General features: G+C 36.8%; 1 protein-coding gene across 3 annotated transcripts in view; it reads right to left on the reverse strand.

Moving 5' to 3' along the window:
• The window catches only part of LAMA2 (laminin subunit alpha 2), a 353,391-nt gene that overhangs the window by 123,731 nt on the left and 214,347 nt on the right, over positions 1-15,313 (reverse strand). For all 3 annotated transcript variants that reach the window (XM_021391626.1, XM_021391625.1, XM_021391624.1), the window contains exons 18-21: positions 15,204-15,290; positions 8,891-9,102; positions 4,592-4,698; positions 734-914 (exon numbers count right to left, since the gene is read on the reverse strand). In XM_021391626.1, the coding sequence (XP_021247301.1) occupies positions 734-914; positions 4,592-4,698; positions 8,891-9,102; positions 15,204-15,290 (587 nt within the window). The remainder of the gene's footprint in view (positions 1-733; positions 915-4,591; positions 4,699-8,890; positions 9,103-15,203; positions 15,291-15,313) is intronic.

Genomic DNA, 15,313 nt, shown 5'->3' on the forward strand with positions numbered 1-15,313 from the left:
TAGATTCTTTTTGACCTAGCAGTCTGTACTACTTTAAGGACAGGAAGTGTCCATTTCAGTGTTTGGGTGTTTGACCTTATGTCCAAAAGAACAAACATAAATATAAAGAAGTAGCTGGAAATATTTCATGATGATGCGATAATTTCAGCATCTGGAGGAGAATACTTTTCCTGTGCTTACACGAGGGACATAGCAGAGGTTTTTTTGTGTACAACAAGATTTTCAGATGAAGTATACAAGTAAGCAATATTCTAAATATTACTGTACAGAATTTAATGAAAAAGGATCAACCTTGTAAGGACAGCAAAAAGTTTGGGATAAAACTAGAAGAAAAGGCATTTTTTTCCCCCCGATTCACACCCCTTCAAGTTGGTGTGATTTGGTAAGCACCCAAATCATTCTTCTATGACATTATCATAACTAAATTACAGGAACTTCATGGGCGTATTTTGGGCAGAAAGTACTTGGAGAAAAGGACACTTCTGTTTCTTGTAAACATAGCTATCCATGGCAGATTAGCCATAAATTAATCTTAAAATAGAAGAAATAGTTTGGGTCTTTTGTTCTTGCCAATTATTCTTTTTGCCAATTGACTGATTTACAGGGTTGCCCATGAAAATGACTACCTGTCAGGAAAATTTGTTAGGCAATCCACAACCAGCCAACCTAGTAAGAAAATGAATAGATATATAGATAAATAAGTAAACTTGCAATTAGCCAAGTATTTACATACGAGTACAGCCTCCTTCTTCAAAGTTGTAAAATCCATGAGCACAGCGATCACACTTCTTTCCTGTCACTCCTGGCTGGCAGTAACACTGTCCATTTCCATCACAGTCAAAGGACTTGGAACCAAAAGAGTTGCAGTTGCAGGGAACACATCCTCTGGAAGATTGTAAGCCAAATGTTTCAGGCTGCCACCGAGAGAGGAAGGAAGAGCAGTTAGTACATGGAAGGATTACTGGGAAAAGAATAAAAGCTGAGTGCCTATGGGGTGATCCTTTCCCTTTCAACTCTGTAATTCAATTCATAACAAACAATTGTAGAGGTAAAACTGTGCCAAGTGCACTAAACAGCTATACAGCTCAAAAGGAATAAAGATTTTAGAATGTTAACTGCTATTACAATGAATGATCTCTAGACAGTACACTTTGTATAAGGTTGTGTTTCCATACATACAATTTCAAGAAGGTTATTATGTATGGTCTTCAGATTGGCTTTCAGAAATTTCCTACTTAACTTAAATGGAAGGCCTGAGTCATCTATGTGTACTGTGTCTGGATTGTAAGATTATGTTAGGCAGGATTAGTTACTAAGAGAATGAATTCAAATTCTCAGCTGCAAATGGACACTGATTCAACCAGAAAGACTCTGAACAAGAAGATTCTGTCTCCCTTGACCAGGAGCAATATCTGTTCATAGTGTTCTGTAACTCAAGGGCATTTCTTCTGAATGACTGTTAGGAATAACTTTAGAACATAGATAGAATATATTTGTTTGCATTGCAAGCTAATAAGAATTACCTCTTTTTAAAAATATATAACTGCAACTGATTATAAATGGACTGAAGTGAAATATATTTATTTTTACAATGTACTACTGTGCAACTCAGCCATTTGCTGTTAGTTTTTTGCCTAGTATAAATCAGCACAGATTTTTCAAATCAGTGGAGATGTACAGACTTAGATTTTCATGGACTTGTTTCCACAGTTAAACTCCTAATCTGCATGGGTGGAATCTCAGAGATTTTGGCAGGCTTCCACATTCATCTGAGATGAATATTGAGGTTCCACATTCCTAGAGAGAATCCACTGATATGTATCAGTATAGGGGACTGCACCTACAATCAGAATTTGGCCTGAAGAATCATAGAAACTAAGCAAATGCTTGATTATACATATAATAAGGTATTACCCTGATTTGCATTTCCAGTTTCAATAATGAAATGCTTTGCAAGTTATATACTGCAGCATGACAAAATACAGTGCATCAGAGAGAAAAGAATATTCTAACCCATGTAATTAAACTCCAAGGTTCAATTAAATGTACAGACTATCTCTAAAGATTTCTATTACACAGGAAGAAGTACTTAGAAATGTAAATATGCAAAATCTTCAGGACGGACAATCAGATTAATATAGTGAAGAAGCTAATACGCAGCATGCAGCTCAGCTCTCAACAGAAAGTTTGATAGGATCTAATAAATTCTGATTACAAGGCTGAAAAACAGAAAAACAGTCCAATCACTAGCACTCCACACTGCGTGAATGAAGAAAAGATCACTAGCATGCTGGGTTCTGTTCTGTGATGAACTGTGCACAGTGAAAGGCATTTTGATCAGTCATGCAAGCTCTCAAAGATGAGACTCCAGGCTGAACCCTCAGCCAAGCTTGTTTATACAGAAATTCTGAGAGTCACATCAATTGAACAATAGATAGGATCATGGATGACATCAAAGAAATATAATACCTTCTGAGTATTGTACTGTATTGTGACTCTGCACCAGTGTATGTTGAGTATTTGTGTGGTCATATGTATTAAATAGGTAAAAGTTCACATTCTCCAAAGGAATCCATATCAGCAAATAAAGACTGACTGAGGAAAACAAAATACTGTCAGGTATTTTTCAAATAGTGTAAGTATGGAGGTCTTGGGTTGCAGGAGGAAAAAGCAAAGTAACTTACTTATAACACCGCTCAGTTAGAAGCAGTTGCACCGTAATTATTACATCATTTAGGAAATAAGCTGTTTTGTTGGCATGTGATGATGAATATTTCTGTTATTTTGGGAAATAGATTCAAATAACTTGCGCTTGGCCTGGTTAAAAATTAAAAATGGCTCAAGGCTGGGCATATTCACAAATGAGAACTTTTAACACCTGCCGTGTTTGATATTTCAAGGCTAGATCTTAACATTTTGCCTCTGGTGATGATTCTTCTCATGAACTCCTAGCCCTTTGGTTCTTGAACCATTAGAGGAGCAAGTCTTGCTCTACTGAAGGCCGTGAATAGCCCACTGATTACAATGATGTACGTACATCACCCATATATTTTATGCATACTACTGTTGATTGTGCTGCTTTTGGAATTATTCTGTTATTTGGCTTCCAGCCTATTTGGTTATTTGCACTATGCAACCTTGGATGTGGAGAATATCAAGAACAGCACACTGTCTTTTTAGCCTGTGTTTTCCTTATTAATTCTGTGTATTGAAGAACATTTATTTAATATTAAAAAAAAAAACAAAAAAAACCAGAAAAAACACCGCAAGCAAATAAGAAGTTTCAGCCCATGCGATGCACACAGTTTCTGATTACCAGAGTAGCAGGCTGGTAAGCGCCCCGTGGGCACCCACTGGCACTGCTGAAGCCCCATCTCTGAGGGGGGACTCGGATCTGCTGACTGCTTCGTGCACTTTCTTTCAATTTAGGCACCTTTCTGCTGATTTCACAGCGTTTGCCTGTGAATCTTGATTTGCAGATACATCTTCCTGACATATCACATTGCAGTGACATGGATCCTAAGGCACTGCAGCCACAGGGTATACAAAACCGTTTATCTGGGGCCCAGAAGTAGTTGGGCTTTAAGAATGAAAAGTAAACACTGTTAGAAAGCAGAGGAAATGAAACTGCACCAAATAAAACAGTACAGGAATATAGACAGTAATAAACAAAGATTAATTCCATACAGCAGCTGATATTGTATTAGCAATACAATATTGATATATTTTATGTGTATATTGTACCATGTGTGGCAAATTCCACTGATACTAATGATTTTTCTTTGAATGGACTATTTAAATACTGCTGAAATGAACATGTTCTCCCCTGGGATACCACTTCAAAAAATTATGCAGCTTAATGGGTGAAACGATCCTTTTAGTTTCTGCACAATTACTTATGTACTTTAAATCACACACACATGGGGTGTTCTGAGGGCACAGACGTAACCCATGAGCCTTCATGCTGAAACAGAGACATGTTAAGCTGGTTATAACATATTCCTGAGCAGCCTAAAGAAATCTCTCTGTGAAAGTTCATGAAATATATTGTTTTTTTTTGCAGTGACTTATGTGACAGCAAAACAACATCAAGACAAAAGACATTTTTACCAGAAAAATGTACGTTAGTTTAACAATACCAAAAGAATTCCTGAGAAAAAGAATGTAAAAGCAGAAAATTCACAGTGGGAGTAATCGAGCAATTTGCTTTTTTGAATACCATATTCTATCAGATATTTTGCAACTTTCTTCGTAGAGGGATTTTTCCAGAGCTGCAATTTACTGATTTGTATTAAACATTCAAAATATGAAATACATTTACCATAAAAAAAAAATGTATTTATATGCACAGTGAGGTTTCAAGTATTTTCACTGAGTGCAAATGATTTACTTTTGTTGTTTGTTTTGTACTAGAAAAGCTTTGAAAAACATTTTTTAAAGTGGCCATTTTATATATATTCTCCCTGTAAATAAAAACAATTCCTATTTGTTCCTTAAGTGAAAAACAACAACAACAAAAACAACAACAAAAGAAACCTGTTCAACTCCAGTCCGAAGCAAACTGAAACATCCATGGCTCCTCCTCACTCACCTTGCACATATCACACCGGTGCCCAATCACATTGGCTTTACATTTGCATTGGCCGGTCTGAGAGTCACAGATCTCCGAGATGGATCCATTGACATGGCAATGGCAGGCTACAGACAAAAAAGAAGGAAGTATTAAGTTATTTCCAGTATACTTATACTACTGATTCTGAATTTAACAGCCAAATGTTCACAACATAGCTTTTGCCACCCTGAGAAACTCAAGAATACAGGTCTGAGGAAAGCCTGGACAGTGAAAATCCTCATTTACCTACCCATACAAATGCAGAATTTTACTCCAAATGATTGCACTGAGAAATTTTGTTCCCACTTCATAAAAAAAACCTCTTTCCATGCCACCTCAGTACCTCTGCTCCAGCAACAGCATCAGAGCTCACAGAGGAAATAGAACCTAAGCAACCAGCCCAATCAATCACACAAATTGCCAAAGGATTTTTAAAAAGCAGTGAAAAGGAAACTTCTGTTTCTCATAGAAAAAAAAAAAAGGTTTTGCTTTCTGCATTCTCATATTTGAGGAGAAGTTTTAGAGAAGCTTTCTATCACCTTTTATGCTGTTAGATCACAAGTCTTATGGCATGCAGCAGTCACAATAGGGAAAGGAGAGATGTTATTATTTGTCACAGGGACTATGACCATCCAGGCACCAATTCCATTAGCATGAGCAGGCTTCTGTGTCCTTTTTTTTCCCGGAGAGACATGAATCCTCATCACTATATTTACTACCAATCTATTCTTTGAAACAGGCTCTAGCCCACATTTTCCCTTCTTGCAGTAGTACCCTGTGTGTTGTCTTTTTCTCAACAGCTTTGTTGCCAGCTTTGTTTTAAGAAACTCGTAAGAGTCCCAACAGCAAACACATGGTGGTCACATACTTGCATGTCATAAGGTGCCACTGAAGACAAAACAGTTGTATTTTTCCTACATATAGACTATTACAAGAAGATCTTAGTCATGACTTCATTGGACTTACAATATCGTAAACTGAAAGGAGTTTTTCCTGACAGTCCCCCCACTTTTGAAGTATTATGCACAAGCTGTTTCTTTCAAATGAAAGTGAATTCATATTTTGCTTCAATCTGTTCACTTCTCAAATGTTTGCAAAAATATCTCATATCTTTGAGAGTAAATAATAACAATATAATAAATAAATATAACAAACCAAAATAATGCAAATAAAAATATCGTGGGCTGTCTTGTCAATCTGGTAACAATATTCACCTCTTTCATCCTCTTTCAGCCCTCTTTCTTACCCACTACCATAATACATACATTTTAAAACTACTGACAATCCAAACTGAACATGTAGAAGGGTACTACATATACACATTTGGAGTATTTTTCTAATTAAAATGGTCAGTAGTTAAAATATTATGTGTAAGCACAAGCCCACATAAACATTATTAATGCAAATTAACAGCTAGTATTTCATTAACATTCTAATACTTATTTCAAAGCCCAAAGATTTTCTTATTTGGATCTTTTTTCTTAAACAGGAATGTAAAAAATCACCAGGATCATAATAAATAAATAAATAAATAATTTACACTGTTTTTGTAAACAGGTAAGTTTAATATCACATCTAGATCACTCTGAAAGTAATGTCTCCTATTTATTTCCAAGGAAACTGCAACAGATATGAAGAGCACAGTAATACTGTTCGATAGAGCAAATTCTCAGCTACAAAACACTATTTTGCAACACAGTCACCACCAGTAACTCTGCATTTCCACCAGCTATGAATAGGAGCCTGAATGCCATGCTAGTCAAAATCTGCACCAGTAGAGGTGACCCACTGTCACTGCTGTTGAAATGCACTTTTCTTGGCACTAGCAGAATGTACATACAGAATAAACATGCAGTCAGGGTTATTCATATACTTAACTGTTACTCAATCTTATAAACTGCATTTATCTCACCTAAACCCTTCCCATTCATTCAACTCTACTGGAAAAATTAGCTATTGTCCCAAACTGTAAATGGTTGCTACAATACAATACAGTCTGTCAGAGAAATTTGTCTTACTTTCTCCCAAAATGACACTGGTTAAGACCTCTCTCATTCCCTCTTGATTTGCATAAATATTTATGGGTCTGTAATTATAATGAACCCATGCACTAATTCCCTCCCAACAGTGATACTAGGCACACATAGGCACACTTGGATGCTTGCTTTAATTAATCTCATGTCACCTAACTCTACCATCAGCACAACCTCTAGCTATTTGCTTCAGCATACTGTGATGTTTCACAGCAAAAATCAACCTAAAAAATTGAAATCAAATAAGCCTAGGACATTTGCTCCATATTCTTAGATTTATTATTTTGTGCAGATAGACCAAGAAATTCAGAGAAGCTATAGTGATATAAAGTTGTACTGTCATTTGAAATGGTTAATGCATATGACAACAGCACAGTATTGAGAAAGAGCAAAGAACATTTCAAACAATAATTCGAGAGCAAAATTCATGCTTTGCAATACCCTTGGTTTTGGCTTTTTAATAAGGAAAGAAATTGAAAATAACAAAGTAAAGGCACGGTCCTTCTGATATTGTAGCTGCAGGGCAAACTTCATGGAAGTCTGCAAAGGAAATAAAAAAAATCTTATGCAAAAAAAAAAGAAAACCCAGATGAAAGACAGAGAACAGATGAATGTAAGGTAACTGTGAGCACAAAGCTATGAATACATTACGGGACTCTCCTTGTCAGTGATGCTAAAAACAAAAGCAAAGCTTGTAATTCTACATTAAAAATGTATTTATTTTTAATACTTTTTATTTTTAATTGTGTGTTTTTGGAACTCTCCTCACACTACATCTCTTTCCCATGCAGCCGCCAATACTGTAGAAATGTTCAAAGCAAGAGCCCTGTCAACACTGCAGGAATGGTGATGAGCTACTTGAAGCTATGATTTATGAAATGCATTGCTTTTTCAAAATCACATTACACACAACACCCTAACTTATATGACATCATAATGAATTTTTAACTAGTGGAAAGAATGTGATTGTCCAGCTTTTATTTAGCACTGCGTAGCTACCGAAAGCATTTATACAGCTCTCTCTCTCTCCATGATTGTCTGTTAATTCATGTATATCCATGTTTATTAGCCTTAGCTGAGAAACCTAGTTACGTTCTAAATCTCTGTAGCTCACAGTGCTGTCTTAGGTAGTCAAACATAACCTTGTTTTCCAGTTGTCAAACTTCAACCCACCAACAAAGCAAATCCTAGAAATGGAGGCCAGCAGATCAGAATTCTGTGCTTGCAACACATCTTGCAAGAAATGGTCCCTGTGTTCCTAAGAGCAATAAGATAGTGCCCAAGACTTTTAGTGGCATTTTACATCTTTGTACTCAGTGTCAGTGGAGTGGCTCTGCATTTATTCCAATGAAAGAAGAGGATTTAATTCTAATAACAGAGAAATAAAGTACTCTGCTCTTTCAGAAGATCTTAAAATCTGTTTTATTCCATTCCTCAGAATGAGGTGGAAGTATATGTGAATGTTTTTAAGCTAAAATCCTAAGAGCTGTGTTCTGAATTGTGCCAGTAAGAGCTACTGCCCCCTACAGAAGCAAAAGCTCCTGCTCCTACCAGCTCTTCTGTCTGCTCTCCATGACTTCATGCAGTCAGTGTGGAAGTCTGACACTGGAGCTAGGGCTTATACTTAAACAACATACCACCACACAACACTGCTGAGAAGCGGTGGCTTATTGCAGTGCCAGGCACCTCACTCCGCAGCACCTCAGAACATTCAACAGGAGGCAGAAGGCTCAACTTGGCAGAATGTCCATCCTGTAAAGCAGCTTCCACCACTTACTGATGTTACATATGTGGGAAGAAGGTCCCAAGTTTTGCCAAATTTGGACTCCTCAGCAACTGAAATATCTTTTTCTCCTCCTTTCAATACCAATCTGAAATGACCAATGGGATTAATGAGATTTCCCTGCATGACGTAGTGCATTTCTATTTATTTCCATTTATTTTTGTAGATCTGACATTTGGTATAACCTTTTGCATCCACGTAATGCTCCATTCTCCTATGTCTGTTCCACATCTGCTTCGTTATTGCTTCAACTACAGGAGGAAGCTTTCTAATAGGTTCATCATTCTATTTATTTTGAAATCACCCTTTCCAAAAGCAGATACAAGTATAACAGTATTCTTAGAGGTATAAGCACACCATATCATTCTCCTCCACACGCATACAGAGGCACATTCTTCCTCTCAGGAACAAAGATATAGAATAGATCAATTCTGTCAGAAGTACTAAAAGTTCATGACTTACGTTGACAGTTCCTTGCATCAAGAGCATCACCAAAATATCCATCAGCACACCTCTCACAATACTGGCCTGTTGTACCTGACTTACATATCAGGCAAGCACCAGACAAGCTGTCACAGCTGCCAGGAACGGAGAAGTCAAGGTTGTTATTACACTGGCATGGTTGGCATGATCCCCCTGGTATTAGAGGTTGTCCAAAATAGCCTTCTGCACACCTAAGGTAAAAGACATCGTGAGTTAGGACCCTTAAATAATCTTATTAGAAATACTTAATTTTATTGCCTCACTAATCGCTAAAAATGATTTGATCTTCTTCCAAGTATTTCTTAGCTGCCTTTTCTCTCTCTTCCTCCTTTTCCTTTTTAACAATACCGTAGATATAGTACCAGCTGAAATTCTGCCAGGTCTGCTAGTAATTAGATTTCAGTGGGAGAAAAATCTTGTCACTGACACAGAATACAAGACAAAGCATAATAAGAAATCTGTCTACTGGCACTCTAGAGGAATTCATGTCCACACTAGATAGGCTTTGTATTTCAGCACATCATGTCTAGATATTCTTGTGCACTCATTTTCCAGCAAGTCTGGTGATTTTCTCCCTTCACCTAAATAATGTGTTTGCTACAGGTTAGAAAATGATACAGACATAAAATTGCTTACATATCAAGATCCCCCACTCATTTAGGCTTCCCCTGATCTACTGCACGGTCACTTAATTATTGGGTTGCTTATTTCTGTGTATAGGCAGGTAGCAAAAAGATTCCTAGAAGTCTTTTTCAAAAGAACAATAGGATTCATAGGGATAGTACCTTTCTAGCATAGTTCCTTCTTTATTTTAATGGGTATGTTTAAAAATATCACCTTTTCCACCTTGGCCACTTGCAATTTCCAATGAACACCATGTAAAACAGGTTAGTGAACCTGACTTGACATGAGCGTGCATTTAAAGAAAATTTGTACATCTCATAGCCTATTTCCTATTTATATTTAGGTTGCTTTCCCTTTCTATTACATTTGAGTACTCTTCACAGTTAAAACAATTTATAGATAGGGAAGAAGAAAAAAGTGCACAGTTCCAGCTAATGAAGTTATTTGTGTTCATCTCAGATGAACTCGAATTAATGAAGAGATAGAGTATGTAAATCAAATAACATAAATTAACATTTCCTATTATTTTAAGTTGATTCAAATACAGCTTTAATCTACATAGATATTATCCTCCCTGCTTTGTAATAGTATAAGGTGGTATGGTCTAGAAATAATTTCGGGTAGCATCCTAATATGGAAACACACAGCTCCACTATGCTTTCACTCTTTTCCACTTATGAAATTCATCCTTTTCCTTGCATGCGGAATGTCTAGAACATCTCATAAAATCTCCAGTCTGATCCGAAACAAAACAGTCTAAACATTTCTTAAATATTATTCAATATCAGTAGCAAAAATTTATAAAAATAGATGACAGAGTAGGAAGGAATTTATAGCTAGACCTAAACAATTTTTTTTTTTTTAAGTAGGCTGTTATTCAAAGTAGGATTCTTTCTGTTCTCTAAAAATATCCAAAATGCAGACCAAAATAGGTGTGTAATTTATACTAACAGTCCAGTGGTTTGGGTGAATGTAAGTACTCATTAACACGAGCATAATTTTCATAATTTAGTCCACTGTGCTTCACTCCTTTCACATAGCCATCTCTCTCAGTTACTTCCCCATAACAACAGTACATCAAAATCTTGTTATTATAATAATGCATTTTATTTTCAGAACTTGTCATGAATGAAGCTACATATTATACCTCCTTGTATTCCCCAAAAAGAAATGGGTGTTTCTTCCTTAGATAGAGAATACCTCAGCAACTTTTCCCAAAGACAAGTTGACGTTTTTTTTCCTCAGAGATGAAATCTCAGTTACAAAGGCCAGAAATCTCTCAGTACATGTAACAATTAATAGCTAAGATTTAGAAAAGCCAAAGTGCAAATGGATAATTAAGGTAAGATCTTATTTTACTCAAAATAAGAAGAATAACAACATGTGAAGTTCATCTATGCTTTGCTGAGATATTTCTAATTTACCACTTGCATGTTTGTCATGAATCTGTATCTTCTGGTACTACTAATCTATCTGAATTCACTTAAGGTGCACTCATTTCCATTTTCCCTTTCATTTAGGAGTTACTTCAGTATCTTATAGCATTCATATAAACTTACCAAGCAGTTCACAGAAAAAAAACACTCCAGGGGCTTGCAAGAAATGCATGGATAATCATTTACTTCTACTAATAACAGGAGGCCTTGATAACACTTTTTTTTCCCCTCATAAATTTAGACTTTACTAGTTAAAATTAGCAAAACTCACCCTCATCACATACATTCTACTTAAACACATAGATATTCTTGAATCTAGATTCAAGCTGATTTGATCCTGAAAGTAGGGATAAACAAGCTAAACTTAACAGAACACTGTATGCACAAATCTATGTGTAAATTATTCAACTTCTTCTCCCACTTCTCATGGAGTTGCAGATGAAGATTAAAAAAATCTACTTTCACAAATTCCACCTTTGTTCCCTTAAGGACATTTCTATTTCAGCTACTCTTCAGAGATTCAAAGCACTACATGTATTGAAGGTTCACATTAAAAAGTAAAAAATTTATTTGGCATGGGAAATTACACTTATGGATTAGAGAAAACACATATCTTATTACATAATTGCAAAGTAGAACAGAATACCTTTGAGATGAAAAAAAAAAAAAGAAAAACAAAAAAAGAAATCAACAAACCAACGAAAAATAGGAGTAAGGAGAGGGAACAAAGACATGCAAGAATGGTTCCATATTTTTCTCTCTTCCTCTCTCTATTTACCTCCCGCCTCAAATGCAGATGTTTCCCATGACTGACAGTTTTCATTTGGCATAATTGGTGCCAAACACTGTGCTACTATGTAAATATATGTGAAAGTGCCTGTACTGGCTCTGGATGGAATGGAATTAATTTTCTTCATCGCGGCCCACGTAGTGGTGTGTATACAGACATAAATACACACAAACACAGGCCCATCGTATACTATGTCTTTATGGCAATCTTTACTTTGAGACAGATTTAATGTGGGTTGCACTTGAAAGTATGAAATTACTATTTTTACAGTTGCTTTGAAAATTACGTGCACCCAATCTGTGTATGAAATTGAGTAAAAGTCCTGTGGGGAACAACCTGTGAACTTGCAGTTAAAAATCTTATGTCAGACGCATAACACAGATGTTATTGTTGTATGACCAGCCATAAATCTATCTTGCATTTTCTGATGTCAGAGTGCTTATCTTTGCAACCTGTAAACAATTCTGCACAACACATTTGTTTTATAAAACATTCTGAATGTTTGATCCTTTTCTCATCAGCACCGCAATACTGGTTTGTAATTCTGGCACCAGGGAAAAAATTATATTAGGTAGAAGCAGCAGCACATTGAAGCCAAGAGACTCAGAAGGGAGTGCCTGGCGGCACTCTGTGCTAGATTTGAGGAATGTTGGGATGTGGAGGGGAGGAAGGATGTGAAACAGTTCATCCTTTTCCTCCCACTAAAGTTACACGGGCCTATCCTCTCCACTTCTAGGAGGAAAAGGTTTCTCCAACTATATTCATAAATGAAGGAGTACTAAATGAGAAGCTAGACTCACCCATTTTGTTTCTTTTCCCTAAAACTGTGGGCTCTTTTCAATATCAAGGCTGTGCAGCTGGCAAATGCATCTCAAAATTCTGTAAATATGTTAGGCTCAAAGCACAACTTTTTGACACTCATAAACCTTTTGTACAGAGATAGGAGAAATTGTACTGTACCCTGTACCCACTGGGAAATTGAGTAATGAGCAAAGGAAGAATATAAATCTCATTTACTGGGGAAAAGGATTAAATAGGAAAGCTAGGCTTTCTCTACACTTAGAGATAAATGATAATTTAGGACTGTTCAGTTAGCCAACTGTGTGACTCAGATTAGTTGTCACTATGCAGTTGCTAAAATGACCAAGAATTCCCCATAAACACTTTCAGCAATTATAGAATCACCTATTAATTATAGCAAAAGGCAACGTACTTTCTTCTGTTCATTATTATTGACAACTGTGGGCATTTCCAAGCAGCTTGTTATAAATGAAAGAGAATTGTTCCATGAGCACTGGAATTAATGGTTTAATTTCCAGTGGATTTATATCTCATGGTTACAAGGCTAAGGGCTGATTATTTGCAGCAGGATGTTGCTGTTCAGCAGTAAGCAATCCCTGAGGCTACAGCTGTGCCTTTTCCTTGCCCTGTGAAATTTTTCTTATAGGCAAAACATTTAATAAACTCTCTTGCTCACTTGCTCCTGCTCTCTTGCGCTTGTATTCTCTGCTGGTTAATTAGGTGTAAGATCACATGGTACTCTCTCCTTTACCTATGACGTGTCCTGATTTACTAACCTCTATTCAGCCACTTCTCACAAAATTTTCTGGAACAATTATTATCTGTGAGATCTTCTACTCTTCTGTCAAATTTGGTTGAAATTGACCTACAAGTTCAAACGTTTTTGTGGGCAGCCAGATCACAGTAAAAGATCACACTAGCCTTATTTCCTTAGGAAATTATGCTAAAAATCCAAGCCTGCCACTTATTCAGATTCTCTCCTATTTCATCTACAGCCTGTGCTCCACTCAGAAATAGCACTTGCTGCTAATGGAAACTGTCACTGACCCTGGATTGACAAACTGCCACCAAAGTGCTCTGCACCAAAGTGATTTATTCCTGCCATCATTAACTTCACAGCCCACTAGCTTAAAGAAAGGTGATGACTTCCAAGACAGGAAAAGACAAGCAGAATAGTACTCAGCAGGAGCAGTCTCAGTGATGATGGGTGGAAACAGGTGACAGCCTACACTCTCACTTTAGGACAGATATAGCACAATAGGGGATTTAAGAGGAAGTAGTCGTAAATGTAATTTGGAAAGATACGACTAGAGGGTGATTCACGGCATACGGACAAGTTTCTGCTTTCCTGGTTGGCTCTTTCTCTTGATTCACTCCTACTTTTCCCCATCCAGTACTTTTCCCTGACTTACAAAGTCTTCATTCAGAAGCCTTATATTTTTAGGGTACATGTTGGAAAATGCTGCAAGCAGCTCACAGAAGTGACAAATGGCAGAAGTCAGCTAAGATAGAGAAATGCCACATTTTCATCCCCCTACAACTACCTAGTCAGGTGATAGACTGTTATCTGGATCCCCCAGTCCCTCTTAAAAAACGTGTTAATCGCAGGGTCACGAGGGAGGTGGATCACGGAGCCAAAGCCAGTGCTGATTCATGATGACCTCCAAACAACTAGCAGCGGTTCCCTGGCAAACTAACTGCTCTTTAAAGATACTCTACCCACATGAAATCCCAAAGGATGGAAAGATGCACAGATACAGTGATGATTTCCCCTGCCTCTGCATTCTCACCACCTGTGGAAGGGGGCTCCTGGCAGCTTAACACTAGTGCTTCTACTCTCCTTCTGTTTCACTTAAATTCTATGTGTGACTCTTTCATAGTAATAGAATATGAGAAGGAAGACAGGGTTATCAGTGAAGGGAACTTTCTCTCTCAGTACTAGCACATCATTTGGACTTGTCATAGCCAAAGGAAGACATAATGAGACTTTTAAAATTTGCCTTTTCATGAATGTAATAATAAAATGCATGAAATATATTGAGCTTTTCTACATGTTTAACCAAGAGAGATTCTCTGTTGTCATTAAAACCTATCTTGTTGTATTTGCTAAATAAAGGCTGCAACAGGAAACTAGAAGTAGCAAAGGTAAAATATTCTTTTATAAATAATTAAAACCAACAAATAACTTATTACAAGGATCGTAGTTTGATTGCATTTCAACTTTTCAAGAAGAGGGAACAATAATTTACTGAATACTTGATTCACCATGCTCTAACTATCCAAGTGACATAAAGAGACAAAATAATTTAAAAAAACCTCAAAAGACTCATGGAACAGCTAGAAGAATAATTTTTAGAAAGGTTTATTACATCTCAGCAAATGGTTCTTTGAAGCTTTGTAATTTACCATAAAGCAATAAAACAATCACTTTTTCAGGGAAAGGATGGAAAGCAGGAAAAAGACTTTTTAAGTATGTAAATACATGGATGCTATGCCAGAGGAAGATGAACAGGAATTTCTTCAGCAAATTTCAGAAAACAGGAACAGAGATGAGAAGGGGAGGCAGCAAAAAGGAAGGAACTGTTCCGTGTGATAAATACTTTTGATTCAGATCTCATACAGTTAAAAGCATGGTACTCACCTTTCACAGCGTGGTCCCACATACCCAACTGGGCATTCATCACATATTAATCCATGGCTTCGGTCAAAATGGCATGTTGGGCTAAAGCTGTGTTGTTGATATTGAGCAAG

This window comes from Numida meleagris, chromosome 3, assembly GCF_002078875.1.
Source record: "Numida meleagris isolate 19003 breed g44 Domestic line chromosome 3, NumMel1.0, whole genome shotgun sequence".
Lineage (NCBI taxonomy): Eukaryota > Metazoa > Chordata > Aves > Galliformes > Numididae > Numida > Numida meleagris.